Source organism: Euprymna scolopes, chromosome 10 (genome assembly GCF_053919585.1).
Source record: "Euprymna scolopes isolate OS-2025 chromosome 10, ASM5391958v1, whole genome shotgun sequence".
NCBI classification, from domain to species: domain Eukaryota; kingdom Metazoa; phylum Mollusca; class Cephalopoda; order Sepiida; family Sepiolidae; genus Euprymna; species Euprymna scolopes.
This window is the reverse complement of record NC_136491.1, coordinates 133744120-133765315: the sequence shown is the minus strand read 5'-3', so window position 1 is coordinate 133765315 and position 21196 is coordinate 133744120. Positions and strand designations below refer to the sequence as shown.

General features: G+C 34.9%; 1 protein-coding gene across 1 annotated transcript in view; it reads right to left on the bottom strand.

Annotated features, from left to right (window-relative positions):
* Positions 1-1447: 1447 nt before the first annotated feature.
* The window catches only part of LOC145286548 (solute carrier organic anion transporter family member 2A1-like), a 102668-nt gene continuing 82919 nt past the window's right edge, over positions 1448-21196 (bottom strand). The window contains exons 9-11 of the mRNA XM_080135438.1: positions 13047-13204; positions 9494-9558; positions 1448-2305 (exon numbers count right to left, since the gene is read on the bottom strand). Coding sequence (XP_079991564.1) covers positions 2034-2305; positions 9494-9558; positions 13047-13204 — 495 coding nt within the window. The 3' untranslated portion in view covers positions 1448-2033. The remainder of the gene's footprint in view (positions 2306-9493; positions 9559-13046; positions 13205-21196) is intronic.

Below are 21196 nucleotides of genomic sequence, written 5' to 3'. Positions count from 1 at the left end.
TATCGAAAATTCCAGGAAAATAATATGACTATTATTATTTGATTATTTTACTGGGTTTTTTTTTTTTTACATGGATATGTCTACGGCTTCACAAACGTCACTACATAGGAACGTTGTTTTAAAACGTCGATAATCTGAACATGGTTTTTGTCTCGCATTTTCATTATTTTTGTATGCTATAAAAAATTTTGTAGAAAGTATTAGCAGTTTATTTAAAGCTTGTTCATTTAAATGGTAAAAAAAAGTTAGGATTAAATTACAGTTACATAATGTTAGATGCACCATGTTAAAACTGTGGCGCGGGTTGGAGGTACCTATTATACACTTATTAAAAAAATAAAACTGATTAGCCTATTTTGGCATTACAGACTTGTTTCTTCAACCTTAGGGCGTTTAATATTTAACCCATTGATTATTCAAAATAGCATGTACATTTACTTTTAACATGGATATCGTTCTCGAATACAAATATTGCAGGTGCTCTGTTTTATCATTAAATTTTATAAACATTGTCCAACAAAACTAAGCTGTTGGTTTAATTCTACAGTAGATAAACTTCTGTTTACATTACGCGACTTATCGATGTCAACTGAACGAGTCACTTTCAGTGATTGTTTAAAGAAGTCATTTCGAGGGTCGTAGCGTATTGCGTTACTCGTGGAGCAGGAGGTTAAAGCGATTCCTTCTTCACAACTGCTTCTACAAATTTCGCTGCATGTTCGCTCCTGACTTCTGCGGATAGTTTTTGTGTTTTTCATTTTTTTTTTTTTCTTAACATCAAAAGGCTTGGATTTCTTCTTTTCCATTCGTTTTTAGGGAAACGCAAATAGGTCTAAAGCAAACATATAGTGTTTCTTCCTATTTTACCATTAAATAAGCCGTTCTGTTTATAATGTTTACTTTTACAGCTTAATCAAAACGCTCACTTTCTTAAAATCCGTTTACATTTATACTTGCTAACGTACAGGTGACTACAGGAATTGAGTTCCCTTTAATGGACACAGGGTTCGATAGTTTTTTGCCACCATAACTCCAGTCTTGCTAACAAAAATACCTTGCCCTGAACTTTACCCTGAAACATACCCTGAAAAATATCTTTAACCTTCCAGCAAATTTTGTGACAACCCCATCCCTAAGCACAAAATGGGGTGTCTATTCCGAAAGCCATTTTTAATATGAAGAGGTTGGGGGTTGGCCAACAGCAAAAACCACAAATTTTAAAATTTTTATGGGGGGGGTGCATGCTAACCGGGCAACGCCAGTTAACGGGTCCTGCTAGTAGACACACACATACACACACACACACACACACATATATATATGAATATATATTTTAGTAAATGTTCTAAATCTGTTTTAAAACATTTCAATTGAAACGATCGCTTCTATCCATTTAAAACATGATAACAAAAAAAAGTATTTTTTAAAAGGCTTTATTACTGAATTTTTTACAAGCACATATAAGATGAAACCCCTAACATGCAAAATTATCATTCGCCCGTAAGAAAGAATAAAGACGACAAAAAAGCTCAATGTTCAATATATTATTTAGATAATTCGGACTACTGTTCTCATCTAGGATATTTTCCTCACAAAACTGCGGCAGATGTAACCTCCAACCTTTTTCGGGTAAGATAGCTTGCTTTAGTTCTGTCAGCTATGATCGCGAATAACTCTTTCATAATTATTGATTATATTCTTAGTATTTCTTATAATGAAAATTGACTTTTCAACCTCCTGATGACTGTCACTTTGAACTGATTATTATTAGCACGTTATCTATTGTTCCAGGGGTCTATGTCGATGTATAAATTCCTAAATTTTACAAGGCTCGCTTGCAAAAGATTGGAGATTCCGTCACACGAAATGCAGTGAGCATAAATAAATAAGAGTTCGAATAATCCAAATAATACAAATTCTCAACCGTCGTTTAAAACATATCCTTTATTTATACAAAGCGATGAATTTGTTCATTTAATTCAGTTCTTCATTTGCCATTGAAAAACGTAGCCAATACGCATGCGTATCAAAAGTCATAAATCGGTATCGGTAATGATTTCCATTTCGGCACATTGTTCATTGTTAATTCGTTTGCGCCGTTTTTGATCGTGTATATATGCGATCAGTGCGAGGAGCATCAGCATGCTAGCAATAAGCGTCAATACCATTTGAGTGACGTATATATAATTCTTCAAATTTGTATTGTCATACAAAGAACAAGAACCTCGTCCAGTTGACGAGGAATTCCAAACGATGCAGGCGTTGTCGATGAGCAATCCAAAAACCAGCGGCCCCATCATCCAACCTTAAAGAATAGAAAACATTAAAAATAATAGCAATTATAATACAAAGACACAATACTACTACTAATAATAATAATAATAATAATACTATTGCTACTACTAATAATAATAATAGTAGTAGTAGTAGTAGTAGTAGTAATAGTAGTAGTAGTAGTTGAATTTGTCTGGGCATTACCTAAGACATGTACATGCGAGTATTGTTTTTTTCTAAACAGTTCACGTGCGCAGGTAAAATTCTACAAAAGTACGCATGCACAACCGGAAGTCGTGTAAACCGGATGTTGGGTTACAAACAACGTTACAAGGTCATTTGAGTTATATATATATATATAAGGTAGCCATCACTTATCAAGGTCAGTAAGCCACTCGGGATAAGAGTTATTGCGTGTACAGTACGTTAGTGTTGAGATTTGATAAAGTGTCTAACTTAAAGGGACGGTTCATCAGGAATTTGTTTATGTTGGACTTGAAGACATCCAGGTTATAGTAAGATGGGAAACAGGCAAACGGAAGAGAGTTCCACAGACGTGCACTTCTAAGAAAAAAGCTTTGTTCATGGAATCTATTTTGGTTCCAAGAGTTTTGGTTTTGGCAGCACAGATAAAGAGTGGGGAAAATCCTTGACAGTGGTCTCAGCTAGACAGGTGTTTTTCGTGAAAAATTGGCGAGGGGGACCAAGGATTGGAGCTCAGACGAGCACCTGCCATGGAAGTAACGATAAAACAAAGACAGGCTCGTAACGTCTCTCCTGTGGAAGAGAGGTTGCAGGGAAGAGAAAAGACCATCCCCACTAAGCCACAAAGCCCATTTTGTACTCTGTCAAGGCAGGATAGGCTGTTTATAGCAGCTCCTGCCCAGATGTGTCAGCAGTACCCCATCCTTGGACGTACTTGGCTTTTATATAGATAGAGAATTGCATCAGCAGAGAGATATCTTCTGGAGCGGTAGAAGGATCCTACCCTTTTTCCAGCAACCTTGCCAACAGACTTGATGTACGTGTTCCATTTAAGGTCAGGAGTAAAGGTCAAGCCCAAGAGCTTATCAAAACATGGGGCGTCCCCTAGACGAGAGCCATCTATTTCAATTGATGCCAGATTGGGATCAGAGCGTTGATGATGTAAAGATACGAGCTTGGTTTTAGATGCATTAAAAGTAACCAGCCACCTCTACCCCCACTGTACCACGCGCTCGAGATCAGAGAAGAGAAAATCAGAGAGAACTTTGTCATTTACGGCCTTTGATGTGTTGCCATAGATGGTCGTGCCATCAGCATAGATGTCAACGAATGATTTAAGTATGTGTTTTGGGAGATCATTGATGTAGATCAGGAAGAGAGTTGGGCCCAGGATGGATCCCTGAGAGACTTCAGCATTAATACTGAGGGCCTCTGATTTCTGATATATATATATATATATATATATATATATATATATATATATATATATATATATATTTAATTATATTTTTTGGAAAAAAGGATTCCAGCAGAGTGCTCTATTAGCAGAAAAAATCCGACAATAAGAGCGTATTATTTACGTTTTATTTACAGAAAGTTTAGATACCGTCGGCCTCTAACCTTAGAATTGGGGACCGTTTTGGATACTCTTCCGCCGAAAACGGTCCTCAATTATCAGGTTTGAAACCGACTGTACTGATGGCTTATCTCATCTAAACTTTCTGTAAATAAAACATATAAATATATATATATATATATGTGTGTGTGTGTGTGTGTTACAGAAGATCAGTAAACATTGGTATCGTCTGTTTCAAATCGAACACAACGGCGACCAATCTATGTTGAACTCTCTTGAGCTTATATCTGCCTCTCCGGAAATACGAGACAGATATTTGATACTGATGGTACGGATGTTTTTCTGACCTCTGTAATACACACACAGACACAGACACACACACACACACGCGCGCGCACACCCACACACACACACACATATATATATATATATATATATATATATATATATATATATATATATATATATATATATATATATATATATGTAAGTAGATTTTTGGTACAACAGAATGGAAGGAGAAATTTCAGAGGAAACATAATTTAATTTAAATACCAAAAAAAAAAACAAAGAAATGGGCAGGTGAAATTAAAATTTTTTCCCTAAGGCCTTATCGTCTGACCCTCTAAGAGGAAACGTCAGAATGATAGATTAAAAACTAAGAAAACGAATGAGGGAAGAGGGGAATTTTGGTTACAGTTGGAAGAACAGTGGAAAAAAAAAAAAAAAAAAAAAAAAAATCTCACTGTTCAGGTGGTTTTAAATCAATGAATATCTCCAACTGATGTCTAAGAATCTTTTGTCTACACAGGCTAGGTCGAGAGTTGTTAATAACTAACGCCTCAATGATATTGAGATGATAGTTCGACCTAGCACTGTATAAAACAGAAAACCACCCATCGGAATATTGATCGGCACACCTATTTATACTCAACAGGTGATCGCCGATGGCAGACTCATGAGCCTGGGAGTGCCCGGATGCTCTCGAAACCTGGTGTAGTCGAATATCCCGAGGGATATGTTGGGATATTCTCATTTCTAATCTTTGGGACGTTTTGCCAACGTAGTCAGCTCCACACTGACAAACGAATTTATAAACAACAGAGTTCTTTTGAATGGTTGGCAAAACATCTTTACGAAAAGAAGAGAAAAAGGTTCGAGTTGTGTAAACTACTCTAAGCATAGTAGCTGGAAAACATCGTTGAGTAGCAGAAGAAATCCTTTTAACAATATGAAGGCCATCAGGACCCAACCATGGTAATTTTAGATAAATGGGACAACGTGATGGACCAATATGTTTACCGCTATTAAATGTAGTAATTTTACGTTCAATAGTAGATTTTATTATATTAATGGGATATCCATTATTAAGAAAAATAGTTGTAATTTCACTAAGTTCCGTATCAAGACGGTTTGGTGAACAAATCATAAGTGCACGATGCGTAAGAGCGCTAATGAGGTTTATTTTTCTAGACTGAGGGGCAAAAGAAAACCAATTAAGATAGAGCCCTGTAAATGTAGGTTTTCTATAAACAGAGGTCTCAAACGTAGTACCAACTTTAGAAACACGAACGTCGAGGAATGGGAGAGAGCTACAGTCTTCAACCTCCATAGTAAATTGTAAAGATGGATGCAGGTTGCAAAGAAGACGAAGAAAATGTTCAGCTTCGCTCCGAGAGGGAAAGCATGCAAAAGTATCATCAACGTAGCGTGTGTAGAATGCTGGCTTAATAATTTTGGAAAATAATTCGTTTTCCAAAAATCCAACGAAAATGTTGGCTAACGAAGGACCAAGAGGGCTACCCATTGATATCCCATCAATTTGACGGTACATAATGTTGTTGAAACTAAAGGAGACTGATTTAGTAGCAAGTTCCATTAGTTCAACAAAAATTCGTTCAGGAAATTGTGGAGATTTTAAGGGGCCACGGTATAGATAGTCAGCACAAATACCAATGGTTTCATCCAAAGGTATATTAGTATAAAGACTATTAATGTCAAAGGAAGCCAAGAACTCGGTATTTTTAGATAAAGGTAATTTTTGTATCTGAGATACGAATTGAAAAGAATCAGAGATACAATGGACCGAATAAAAAGAAAGCACAGGTTTAAGAAGGTCAACTAGCCATTTACCAAGTTCGTGTTGTGCAGAATCCAACATAGATAAAATGGGTCGCAAAGGAATGTTGGGTTTATGGACCTTGGGTAAACCGTACATTCTAGGCCTTTGAGAACCGATGTTTATATTGTTAACCTTTGAGAACCGATGTTTATATTGTTAAAAGGATTTCTTCTGCTACTCAACGATGTTTTCCAGCTACTATGCTTAGAGTAGTTTACACAACTCGAACCTTTTTCTCTTCTTTTCGTAAAGATGTTTTGCCAACCATTCAAAAGAACTCTGTTGTTTATAAATTCGTTTGTCAGTGTGGAGCTGACTACGTTGGCAAAACGTCCCAAAGATTAGAAATGAGAATATCCCAACATATCCCTCGGGATATTCGACTACACCAGGTTTCGAGAGCATCCGGGCACTCCCAGGCTCATGAGTCTGCCATCGGCGATCACCTGTTGAGTATAAATAGGTGTGCCGATCAATATTCCGATGGGTGGTTTTCTGTTTTATACAGTGCTAGGTCGAACTATCATCTCAATATCATTGAGGCGTTAGTTATTAACAACTCTCGACCTAGCCTGTGTAGACAAAAGATTCTTAGACATCAGTTGGAGATATTCATTGATTTAAAACCACCTGAACAGTGAGATTTTTTTTTTTTTTTTTCCACTGTTCTTCCAACTGTAACCAAAATTCCCCTCTTCCCTCATTCGTTTTCTTAGTTTTTAATCTATCATTCTGACGTTTCCTCTTAGAGGGTCAGACGATAAGGCCTTAGGGAAAAAATTTTAATTTCACCTGCCCATTTCTTTGTTTTTTTTGGTATTTAAATTAAATTATGTTTCCTCTGAAATATATATATATATATATATATATATATATATATATATATATATATATGTGTATATATATATATGTCTGTGTTTTATTTTTTTAATGAACAAGTCGACCTATAGCGACCACGAAAATTTTAAACGGAACCTTGTACTTGTAAAAAACATGATATCTACACTAACCCTTCCTCTCTTTCTCTCTCTCTTCTTCTCTTTTCCTCTCTCTCTCTCTCCCTCTCTCTCATATACTTAATACACTTTGCTAAACAAGCAAAAAGCAGTTAAAATTTAAAACCTAAAAACTGAAACTCCTCCCCCTCCTCTCCTTACCACCCTCTCTTTTTTCTTTACTATCCTCTCTCCACTTCCCCGATCCCTATATCCATATATCTCCACCCACGCCTATCTGAATCTGCTATTCCCACACACACAATGCAATCTAATGTATTTTAACCTTCAAAACTGAAATATTGTTAATACCCGTCTCTTTCCCACTTATTATTTCCTACCCCAACCCCCCTTTTCATATTTCTTCTAAAACACTTCTTCCTAATACTAACATCCATTTCTGTAAGGTTTGACGAGGCTGTTGGATCGTAAACGTGGTCCAACATCCGAAACATATGTAACCAAACAAATAAAACGGTAATAAAAAATAAAACACATAATTGCTCTACAATAGTATTGAGCACTCTCTTCAGGTTTTTATTAATTACCAGTTTTAGCATATATATATATATATAGCATAAGTATGCGGATAATGCCAAGCTCAATAATTATTATTATACAACTCTGACCCCCTACTCCTCCACTTGTCTTTCTTTTACGCACCCCTAATAATTATTATTAACAGTATTTTCATTATTATTATTAGTAGTAGTAGTGGTGGTGATGGTGGAGGTAGTGGTAGTAGTATTTTTACTACTATCTCTATTATTATCATTATTATTACTGTCATTTTTTAACGCTATTACTATTATTATTATTATTATTATTATCATCATTATAATTGCTGTTGTTATTATTATTATCCCGGTTATTATCCCCGTCATTGCTACCATAGCCGCTATCATTATCTTCATTTTCACTGTTATTAACATTAAATTTGAATTTACTTTTATCACAACTTATCTTTAATGTTTAAATAAATGTTAAAATAAATTACCACGCAGCAAAACTACACCCCTAATTTAACCCTAATACATATACCCCTTAATCTCAACACTATGTTAAAGACCATATACAATCTTATATATCATACTATATATACCAAGCTTCTCCTTATTTATTTAGAATTCAATAAAGTTTCCCCCAACATTTTATAATTCCTATTAATCTTTTTCGTCCCTAATGAACCTTACGCTAGACGCCGCAGCTTCCCCATGCTACCTAGCACCTTCTCTACTCTTCTGATAAGAAGCATTAAGCTTCGAAATGCCCTGGCATAAAGAGTCGCCAATATCACCCAAATTTTGCCTATATTCCATTATATCCATTCTATATCTACCAATATATAGTTTTGTGTCTTCATTTCATACTCTTATATATATATATATATATATATATATATATATATATATATATATATATATATATATATATAAATATATATATATATATTATGCTTTATATTGTTTTTTTTTCTTCATAATTGAACACGTTGGAAGGGTTCCATCTCATAAACGTTGCACAGTTATATATATATATATATATATATGTATGTATATATATATGTATATATATATATCCAGATAGACAATTCATATTGTCTGTCTGTCTGTTTATCTGAAAAACAGTCTCTACCAAACTATCTCTGTCAATGTTTAGTCAACATAGTTGAGACTTGATAGCTAAGAGATTTTGAGTATAGAACAAATTCGATTTGGTTTTTAGCCGGTAAAAATAGCGGCTAAGGTGTCAACATTAAAAAAGATGGCATTTGGCAGGCGTAAGTCGACTGAAAGTGCTCTTGCACGCATGCACAAATATACATTTATAACATTTTAACAGTATTTTAAAGTATTTCAATACACAAGAACATCGTACAGATATTAACCTTGGATTATATATATATATATATATATATATATATATATATATATATATATATATATATATATATATATACTAGCATTTCAGCCCGGCGTTGCCCGGATGGTAGGAAGTGTATGTTGAGTAAAAAAAAAAGGTCATTTGTTTTTAAATTTGACCCCTATTATGACCCCCTTAACATTTATTGTTTTGGGCTCAAATCAAGTTATTAAGTTAGAGCCATGTCCAAGGAAACTATATCTAAAATTTTAGACCCAAAATTTTCGGAGTAGTTTGATAGAGTTCTCAAAGATCAAATCGTTGAACTTTGCCCCCTTTAACAGCCAAATTTCTGGCCGAAAACGGATTACAAAGATTTTTCCAAATCTTAGTACCCTGTATATCAAATGTCGAGTCTGTAGACTTAAAATTGACAGAGTTATTGCGTAGGGAAATGTATACAGACAGATACACAGACACACAGACATGTTCACTTTTATAAATATATAGATATACACACACAGAGAAGGGTCGAAATAGATTATAAAATTTTGTAGGCTTAAGCATCTAATTAGAGCTGAATAATTCAAAATAAAAATAACGTTTATTGTGTCTACGTTTTATTATTATATATTATTTAGTGATGGCGAGATGGGATTCAGTAATAGTTTAACTTACCGAGCAAAGACGTAGAAAATGTTAGCATTCCAATCGATAAGCTCTTGTCTTCCTCTCTTACGATTCTGCAATTAATGATGTTATATTTTGTTAATGCAAAAAATAAACTAAAATCCTTTATATTTGCATAATGATTATATATATATATATATATATATATATATATATATATATATATATATATATATATATATATATATATACAGAGAGAGAGAGAGGGAGAGAGAGAGAGAGCCGCCAACCTGATAGGTCCTGAACAGTCATCTAGGCTTCAGCCTCTGTCCCATCGACGAGATTTTGCATCCCTCTGCCTGTTCTACAAATACTTTAATGGTGAATGCTCTGACGAACTGCAAACACTTGTACCTCCCCGACGTAACTACCCCCGACAAACCCGACAAGCTACTAAGTCACATCCCTTTACAGTAGAGATCCCTAGGTGCAAGAAGGCCTTTTACTCCAATAGTTTCTTCCCCAGAACTGCAGGTCTTTGGAACTCCCTTCCGGGATTCTGCTTTCCCAACTGTACTGATATGCAGAAGTTCAAGTGTAATGTGAACAAACATCTTTCTACTCATCTCCCTTCATAATTCCCCTCCAAATTAAGTCCCTGATAGTAGCTCTCTGCTTTACAGTGGCACTGTGCCTTGTTTGGAGTGAAAATTGAATTTATATATATATATATATATATATATATATATATATATATATATATATATATATATATATATATATATATATATATATACTAGCAGTATTACCCGCCCTTGGTCGGGGGTTGATTTAATGCCATTTTTTATGGTTTTTAAGTGTAAGATAAGATAAATATGTATAAATATAAATTTTCGTAAAAAAAATCTCAATCGAAATTTATGAGAAGATTAAATGAGAAGAGAGAATTTTAAATAAGTGTTCGTAAATGCATGAGTATTGTATAAGCACAGTGGTTTTATTGTTGTTATGACGAGTGTTTTGTTTTAATTAGTTTGTCAAAGAAAACAATCATTTTTAATAAATTAATAAATTTGTATTTGTATAAATAAATGTTATTTAAAGTGTTAATTAAAGTCAAGTTAATGAAGAAAATGGAAGAACTACTATAAAATATAAAAAATGTTAAGTTGTATTTATACTGTAAATGTCTCTGAATGTTTGATTCAAGAAAGTAAATTGTATTAATAATCGCCTTTGCAATTAACGAAACAGCATTAAGTTACGTCGTCAAACAAGAAAAGGAAAGAAAGAGAAAACACGCTGCAATGGTCGTGTGTGCGTGTGTGCTTTTTGTTTTATTTTACGTCAGTCGAAGTTCTCAGAAATCAACCTAGGGCTAACACTTGAAGTTCGAATGTTCCATTAAAGTTCTTTATGTCTCAAGCACTGAGTTAGTAAAGAAATTGAGAAAATAATTTTCCTCTCCCCAATTAACCATTTTCATACGTTATCAGATATCTTTCATGTGTGCGTGTGTGCATCTGTGCGTGCGCTATAAGGTGTGTCATCAACAATTCCATATAATAAATAAAAGTGGCAGCGTCGGTTTGGCTTGTCGCTAAGCTACGATCTGGAAAAATGACCGGTCATTTTCATTTGCATACGCACAATACATAGCGAATACCAGTTGCCGACACTTGTTGGAAGTATTTCAATGCCAAAACCTAACTTAAAACACTGCCAGGCACATCAAGTACTTTTGTGTGAAATTTCATAAAAATCGGTCCAGCCGTTTGAGTCTATAAAGAACGAACTCACACACACAGACAAAGTTGCATATATATATATATATATATATATATATATATATATATATATATATATATATATATATATAAAGTTATAGAAATATATATGGCAATTAAGCTACGTAGAATACACAGAATATTCCGCGTTTCATTCTCGTGAGAATTCGTCGGGCTTATATTCTGTGTAACTTAATTGCCACATATATTTTCATAACTTACTACCTAGCTGTTCCTATGTATTGAGCACCGTTCAAGTCAATACTGAAAATTATATCTTCATTTATTAATTTATGATTAAATAAATTAAGTAGTCATATATATATATATATATATATATATATAGAATTATATATATATATATATATATATATATATATATATATATATATATATATATATATATATAATTCTATTTTCACCCCAAACAAGGCATAGTACCATTTTGATGTAAGGGCTACTATCGGGGACATACGTTACAGAGATACTATGTAGGGAGATGAGCAGCAAGATGTTTGTTTACATTACACTCGAACTTTTGCATGTCAGTACAGTTGGGAAAGCAGAATCTGGGAAGGAAGTTCCAAAGTCTAGCAGTTCTGGGGAAGAAACTTTTGGGGTAGAAAGCTTTCTTACATCTAGAGATCTCTACTGTGCAAGAGTTAAATTTTACTGCTTGTCAGGCTTTTCAGGGATATGTACGCCGAGGGAATACAAGTGCTTGTAGTTTTTCAGAGCATTCACCATTAAAATACTTGGAGAACAGGCAGAGAGATGCAACATTTCGTCGATGAGACAGAGGCTGAAGCTTAGATAAAAGTTCACGACCTATCAGGTTCGTGACTCTCTTTTGAACCCTGTCCAGGAGTGAGAGACTAGTAGCAGATGCACCAGCCCAAATGTGACAATAATACTCCATACATGGACGAATGATGGCCTTATAGAGGTACAGGATACTTTCAGGCATAAGTAACTTTCTAGAACGGTAGAGAGAGGCCACCTTCTTCGCAGCGGCCTTGGCAATGCTCGCAATGTATCGGTTCCAACTCATGTTCCCTGTGAATTTTAGACCGAAGAGTTTAAAAGAAAGATTTCTGGCAATGTCTCTTTGGCCATTTCTATTATTGGTTGAAATGGTTTCTTGTAATTACTGGAGGAAACAAGCTCAGTCTTAGCAGCATTAAATGTGACCATCAATTTTTGTCCCCATCACACTACAGATTGGAGATCCTCCTCTAGTGTTTCTGCCATTTCTTTAGATATGTGTTCATTTGTTTTCCCATCATTCCTGTTATAAAGCATGGTGTCATCAGCAAATATACCCAATCAAAGTCAATTTTATCAGGGAGGTCATTTATGAATATTTGGAATAGCAAAGGTCCAAGAATAGACCCTTAAGGTACTCCTGCATTTGTATCATATTGTTTAGATGTACGACTGTTGAAGACAACCTGGATTTTCTCTTACTTAAAAAGGATTTAATTATGTTACATATTCTTCCAGTGATACCATATGATCTGATTTTCCTTAGAAGAGCATCATGCCCTGTCAAAAGCCTTAGATATATCTATGGCTACCGCTCTAAACTCCCCTGCTTTGTCCAATGTATGGTATATACGTTCAGAGATTACAATTACGATATTTGCTGTAGAACGGGCTTGCCTAAATCCACATTATTAGTCGGTCAGAAGTTACAGTAAAATGGTATCATATTTGATTGTTCGAATCATACGAGCGGGCGAAGGATTATCTTTCATACGAAACACATTAGAAAAGGAAGAGACAGCGATCAAAATGAAATGCATCATACTTACCTTAGAGTTGCTATGTACGAAGGAACAAAAAGTGTTGATCCAATGAACACAGTTAGAAAGGCAGTTGCCATATAGTAATACAAAGTATTACAACCGGTATCACAGATTCCGCTGTTCACTGTTGATCCATCTGGTAAACATTTGCAATTCGTGTACGTCTTTGATAGAAAATAGATTTAAATTTGTGAAAATGGACAAATAACGTAAAAATCGCCATATAGATAATAATGTTATAATTGTTTATGGATCTTAATGTAAAAAAATATGAATAAATTTTTAATCAAGAACAGATATAAAATAAGTTTTATGCATTACTTTCGCCCTGTATGATGTTCAAGAATGCACTTTTATTCGTATGCGTCTCTCTCTCTCTCTCTCTCTCTCTCTCTCTCTATCTATCTATCTATCTCTCTCTCTAAATATATATATATATATATAATATAAATAATACATATATATATATGTATTATTTATATTATATATATATATATATATATATCTTTAGTTCTATCTCTCCTTTCTTACTTTATATTTATAAGGTGATAAACAAAGAACAAAATAAAATGATTACAATAGTCCATTAAAAAACATACAAAATACAAGGTGCCTTCAATAAGTTTCCAGACTTTTTCGTGTGGGCACTTTTATTGATACTACACACATGAAACTCTAATCCCTTTCGAAGTAATCTCCTTCAGCTGCAATACGCTTGTTGTACCGTTTCAACAACTTCTGGAAGACCCCCATGGAAGTCCATTTGTGTGAGCATGCCAGCCTCTCTTATCTCCTCGATTGTCTCATAACAACAGCCCTTAAAGTTCTCCTTTAGCTTAGGGAATAATTGAAGTCACAAGGAGCAAGGCTTGGACTATGGGGAGGGTAAGAAACTGTATTGATGCCCATCTTTGTCTGTGACAAGGATGAAGTTGTGGGCCGGTGCATTGTTCTAGTGGAAATGTAATCAACCCGATTTGAAGAGTGCTGTCTCTTCCGATGGAAGTTTTTCTGAACTCCCTTAAAACCTCAACAGAGTATTCTTTGTTGCCTGTCTGTCCAGTAGGAACCCAGTGCATGTAGATCATGCCAGTGCTATAAAAAAAAGGATCATCATAAGTTTCTGGGTCGATTTACTCTGTCTGTCATGCTCGGATCTGGGAGAGCCAGCATGTTTCCACTGGAAACTCTGTCTCTTGCTCTCTGGCTTATAGCTGTAGATCCAGCTTTCATCGTAGGTCACCAGAGCATCAAGAACATTGGGATCTGAATTGATCAGTTGGATCATCTCCTTGCTGTCATGACGACGTCTTTCTTCTGATCTTCTCTGAACAACCTCAGAACAAACTTTGCATCAATTTTCCATATCTTCAGTTCCTCGTGAATAATTGTGTATACAGTTCCCATACTGATATCAAACTGTGCACTTATTGTCTCTATAGACACAAGACGGTCCTTATCCATGAAATTCTTTATTTGGTCAATAAACTCTAGTGTTCTAATTGGCCTACACAAGTCCAAATTTGATGTTGAAGAGAATTTATGAAATATTGTGGATGTGTAATCGAAAGAAAAAAATTGTTTGGTGATGGAAAATTTGATTTCAATCCAAGGATTACTATACCAACTTTACGATACCAACTTTACTATACTGACTTTCCTTTTAACTAAAATGACCTGTATTCTAATGCTGCAAGTAAAAATTGATGAAAGTAAATTGATCGAAATACTCTTTTTCATTAAAAAAAAATGCTATAGAAGTGTGGGTCATAGGAAAATTTTAACAAACCTCCAATAAGAGACTATTTTGACCTCTGTCAAGGGATGATAAGCTGCTTCCAGCAGCTCCTACCCAGATGTGGCAACAGTACTCCATCCTTACACGTACTTGGCTCTGATACAGATAGAGAACTGCATCAGAAGTGAGATATCCGCTGGAGTGATAGAATGATCCCAATATTTTTCCAGCAGCCTTGGCAACAGATTTGATGTACATGTTCTATTTCAGATCAGGACAAAGGGCAGACCCAGAAGCTTGTCAAAACATGAAGCCTCCCCAAAATGAAAGCCATTCATTTCAATTGCCAGACGGGAATCAGAGTATTGATGATGGAAAGATAGAAGCTTGGTTTTAGATGCATTAAAATTAACCAGCCACATCTTCCCCTATTGTACCATGTGAGATCAGAAGAGAGAGAATCAGAGAGAACTTGGTTGTTTACGGCCTTTGAAGTGTTGCCATAAATGGTAGTATCGTCGGCATAAATGTCTATGAATGATCTTAGGATATCATTTGGGAGATCATTAATGCAGATCAGGAAGAGAGTTTGGCCTACGATGGATCCCCGAGGGACTCCAGCATTAATACTGTGAGCTTCTGATTTCTGCCCATCAAACACTACTCTTATGAATCTATCAGAGAAAAAATGTTTTAATAATTGAAAAGACATTTCCAGTTATACTGTAGCTGGAGATTTTGTGGAATAGACCTTTAAGCTATGCCCTATCAAAGACTTTTGATATGCCAAGAGCAATTACCCTAGAAAGGAAGCCGCCATCGAGAGATTCGCTAATCCTATGCAATATAATTGTTAGCATATCTGCTGTAGATCTAGCAGAACAGAAACCAGATTGCATGTCACTAAGGAGGTTATTATTGCTGAGGTGGTTGACTACTTCCTTATTAAATATGAACTCTAGTAACTTACTTGTGATGCACAGGAGACTTATTGGTCTGTACTGATAGGGAGATGACCAATCACTTGGGGCATACTTATGAGGTTTTCAAGGGTGTTAGGAAGCAATTCTCCTTAAGACAACGCTTAAACAGCTTTGTAAGTATGGGAACTAGTTCTGGTTGAAGCTTTTTCAGCAGTATAATAGGAATGCCATCATGGTTAGTTGCTTTACTGGAATCGAGGTTTTTGATTAGCTTGGAAACATCATGTGCAGATATTTGTATGTTGCCTAGTGTGTTTTCAGACACGGGAGGAAATACAGGGAGTTGGCAGCCCTGATCACATAGGGTAAAATTAGCTGCAAAGTTTTTGGCAAACAGTTTGGCTTTGTCCGATGCTGACGAAATTATCTCAGGTCCATTGATGATGGTTAAAATAGAGCACACACTTCTATTCAGGGCCCTGTTTGTTATTTGCCAAAATTGGTGAAAACCCAGCCGCTGCTCAGCTACTTTAGACTGAGCATACAACTCTCTCACATTCTTTATTACTTTTTTATGATTGGTGCTGGCAGCCCTGAAAACGGCTTTATTCTCAATACATTAATTAGCAATGGAAATAGTGATTTCTATGCGTAATGGCAGCAGCACATTCTGGAGAAAACCATGGCTGGCTGTTACGTTTTTTGCTGGAATTTTATCAAGTATTATACTATAGAAGACACATCCTTTTTGAACATGGAACGCAGAAATAGATCTGATATAAATGTACAAAAGCTATCCCAGTCAGCCATAGAGTATCGATATAATGTACAATGGAGAGGTATGTCCAAGGGCTTATAACATTTTGTTTTTATCTTAACTGAGACAACCAGTGGTTGGAAGATCCCAGTGGGGACAAAACGAAAGATGAACATAGCTCAGGTCAAGTTGTGAGAAAAAGGTCTAGGAGACTTACATACTGACTATCAGTGTTGGGCACACAGGTAGGGTCGTGAACAATCTGAGTTAGTTCATAAGCAATGGAGAAATCGTTACAGAACCTCCTCTTTATCAGTTGTCTTGTTTGAGTGTTTTGTTCCACAGTGTGAACATTGAAGTTTTCATAGACGTGGATGTTAGCCGAGGGATGAGCAGACAGGATGTGGTCAATTTTCTCAGATATTTGCTTAAAGATAGTAACTCCGCTGTTATAGGGGTGATAGAGGGCTAACATAAACGCAGGGGTGTAAACAAGTGCAATCCAAAAGCACATATAGGACAATTTATGTTCTTCTCTGGAGATACTCCTTCCACATGAAAAGCCATCTCTAATGTAGGCACATATTCCATGCCCATGGCAATCTTTGGGGGGGTCAGATTTGGGTGTTTAATTATAATGATAATAATCCTTTGATTACGAACTCATAGTTGGTCCAATGCCAGTTTCGCTTAGGAAGAATAGGTCTGGTTAGGTAATCAGATTTCAACCTCAGAAAAGTTAGAACATAGACCCCTGATGTTGGAGACGGAGACATGGTTGTGGGTGTTTACATTGGAAGTTGGAGTTTTGAGTTTACTCGTGTATTTTTTCTGGAGACTTTTCATGGTGGATTTTCAGGATTTGTGGAATAGGTCGACAGACTTGGTTAGAGGGAAAGTAAAGGAGAAAAAGAAGTGAAGAAATACTTTTTTTAAATTTGGAGATTGTTTAAGAATTGCCGTCATTGTTAAAATTTCACCAAAACAAGATTATCATAATATTCTCAAAGGGTTTCCACCACTGTTTATGCCCCTTGCACGAAACTAATGCAAACTAAATATAGCCCCATGTTACAATCGCTTATGCAGAAGAAGCTGTTCACCCAAATTCATAATATTCGTTTAATTAGTTTAGGAGTGGATACTTTAAATATTCGACATGTTGACACACCAGTTTCCATTAGATCACCAAAGTTAAACGACGTTGAACCTAGGTGATCATTCGGTAATACTAGATGCTGTATGTGCTCAGAGGCTGAAAAGGAATGCGCACCGCCAGGATATTCTAGACAAAGACACACTGCATGAAATAATGCGGCTCACTCATGACCCCAGAGGATTAAGGAATACGTGCACATCTACTTTACATAAACCTATATAAACATATACAAATATCTAACTGCAGGTCAAAACGATAAATTTGTTGCCATAAAGTAAACAATACTGCAGCTTTATTTTAAAACTTTCATTGAAAAAATCAATTCTGGTAACTTGATTATGTAGTAAAACTGATATCTATTCAATGTAGCCATCTTCTGCTTCAATAACTGCCTCGATACGGGTCTGGAACAGGAAGCGTGCCTTTTCCACAAGTGCCGACAGGAGTTTGGTGAATACTCGGCAGATGGCAGCGATATGGTTGGCCTTGTGTTGTCGAATGTCATGTTGGTAATGTTCTCGATGTATGAGCAAACGAAGCAGTTCAGTGGGTGCAGGTAAGGAAAAGAGGGAGCAGCGAGAAAAGGGAACAAATTCGTAGTGCTCCTTCTGAAGCTAAGCCTCGGTCTCTTTGGCCTTGTGGGCCAGTGCTAAGTCCTGCTGCCACACCCAGGGTCTGCCAGCAGCTACTTGATTTCACCAGGGGACCATCACACTCTTGAGCCCATCCAGGTACACTTTGGTAAGATGTAAGGTTGCATGATATAACCCTCACTTGAAACCGCACCAAAGATTATAACCGTGGCTGGAAACTTTGTTGAGCTGTACCTTCAAGTGTTGAGCCATTTGGATTTGCATTTTGCAGTTGCTGGTAATGATTCTGTTGTCATAACATGGATCAGTTGAGAGCATGTTGTACAACGTCGCATCTCCGATCTCGGTTGTTTAACATTCTGTCGTTTTCAGACATCATAGAAGTCTCCTATTGCTCTTAGGATTTGCATACAATTGGTCAACTAGTAGATGGTCTGTTTTGCAATACTTTGATTGATAATGGGATATGCTACCTACTGAAAATTCTTCATATCCAGGACTTGTATAGAATAGCTATCCATCGGAAACTCTTCTAAAATTAAACATTGCTTCCAATTCAAGAGTCTGCAACAAAAAAAGAAAATCGGTTTTCATAAAAGGGAAATAAAATAATGTCGCCTTTACTGAGGCGATAATTTTATCATTTTTACCCTGCAAAACCAAAATATGTTCGGTCATCGCGGATTCTATGCATATTAATAGTAAATTTCATATTTTCTCATACAATATGTGACTTAAAACACTTGTCATAAAATAAATAAAAAGATTGATTATACACCATATTTGTCATTGTTGTTTATTTTTGTTCACACGCTCTTTCACTATTCCAATTTTCTGCATTGTTCACATCCTTTATGATTGAAAGTCTTAACACATAAAAGACAATAATTATTTTGACCTAAAACGGTCTATTTTAAGTCGAAATATTGTTATGTTAGGCAGTAGGCACGTGTTATTGTTTATTGTTTTCTTTGCACCCAAAATGTATAGAGATTTCTTGTTAAAAATTTTTTTTTTTTGTATATTTAGTCACTATTTTAAGAATATACAATTTAATAACATTTTTATTCTAACAAAATATGTTTTACTATTGTGGTTTTACGAATTTATAGAAAAGTTATCTCCCTTTACTAAAGTTATCTCCCTTGACTGCTACAGCGTGAGTGTTTGAAACAGTTCTTTTTTGTCGTCATTTCCGAACTCGCAAGCTACATTCTACACGATTCAATAAAATCACTACACACGCGCGTGCGCACACACACACACACACACACACACACACACACACACTACCTTAAAGTGGTATCGTTGTCATGTGATATGAATGTGTATGAGTGTGAATGAGAAGGAGGTGGTTTCATAGAACAGGTTGAACTATATAAAATATTGTGCTTATTAATGGTTAGGAGAGATAACTCTTTTGAAATACTCAAGGGAGATCACTCTCATTATATTTTCTTACTGCACACAAGGAAAGTAATTTCTCTAAATATTGTTGTTGTTTTTTAATTACAGGTTTAATCTAAATGAAAAAATTTTAATTATTAAATTATATCTAAGTAACAAAATTAAAGAAATATAAAGACGATGTTACAGAAGCGTTAAGAATGCAACTTGAAAGGGTAGAGATTTCGTTAATTAACATTTTTTTAATCAAGTTTGTAAGAAATTCATGAATGTAAAAAAAAATATTAATTGTTAATAAAATAAATTATTAAACAGCACTAATTACAGGTGGGTACCACTAATACTAAACATACACACACATTTATTTATTTATCCATCTATTTATCTATCTTTGGCTACCAGTATATATATATATATATATATATATATATATATATATATATATATATATATATATATATATATATATATATATACACACACACACAAATTACCATTAGCATATGAAGCGATGCTTTTTGTGTAAACAAATTCAGCTTAGGTATTTGGACAATGTAAAAACATTGTTAATTCACTGCCCGCATAACAGCAGCCATATAGCGCAATGGTTAGTAGCTCCAACTGTCGTTTGGACGATCGGGTTTCGATCCTGGTTTGAGGTAGTTGCTTGTCTAGCCGCACTGATGAGCTGTGAAACAGTGAAACAGCACTGTATGTGGATGACTCTATACATATATATATATATATATATATATATATATATATATATATGTATATATATATATATGTGTGTGTGTGTGTGTGTGTGTGTTCAATTTATGTAAAATTTTATATAGATATGTACACATTTTTCCTCATAGTTTATATATAAGTAGCAGGACCCGTAGAAGTTCCATGGAATGAGAAATATATTTAATATTAACAAATATGTTTTGATAAATCTGATATTTTTCTGGATATCACAGAAAATAGTGTTTTAGTGGCAAAAAAAATAAAAAAATCAATAACACGTAGTTTAATAACATATCTAGAAAAATAGTGTTCATTGTATTTTTTTTAATATAAACCTTAATCAAATGAGACGAATTAATAAATACTAATAAATACTCAGAAAGTAATATTGTGCTACATAGTTCAATACAAATAATAAAATTACTTTGTAAGAGACAACCTTTACTTTACTCCTTCAGTCCAGCATCTCTTGGTAGACAATGTTTTTTTTTTTTTTCTTTTTTTTCTTCTTTTTTTGCCCTGATACAAATTTAAATGTTCCATTTTTTACACTTCTTGGGCTTCTTTCTTCGGTGAAGAACCACTGCACGTCGAAATTATTATAAGTTTGTTTTTTTTTGTCTCACACTATTCCGACAATGATCATATTTTATTATAATTTAGACTACACCAAAGAAAGATAACACTTATATTCTTCAAGAGTGTGAGTTCCATATAGAAACGTTGATTTAATTTGAGTAAAATAAAATACGCACCTACTGCGATCGAAAGCCAAATCACAATGTAATAATAGCAAAATAAACAAATCTTTTACTTGTTTGAAATTTATAACATAAACATTTAAAAA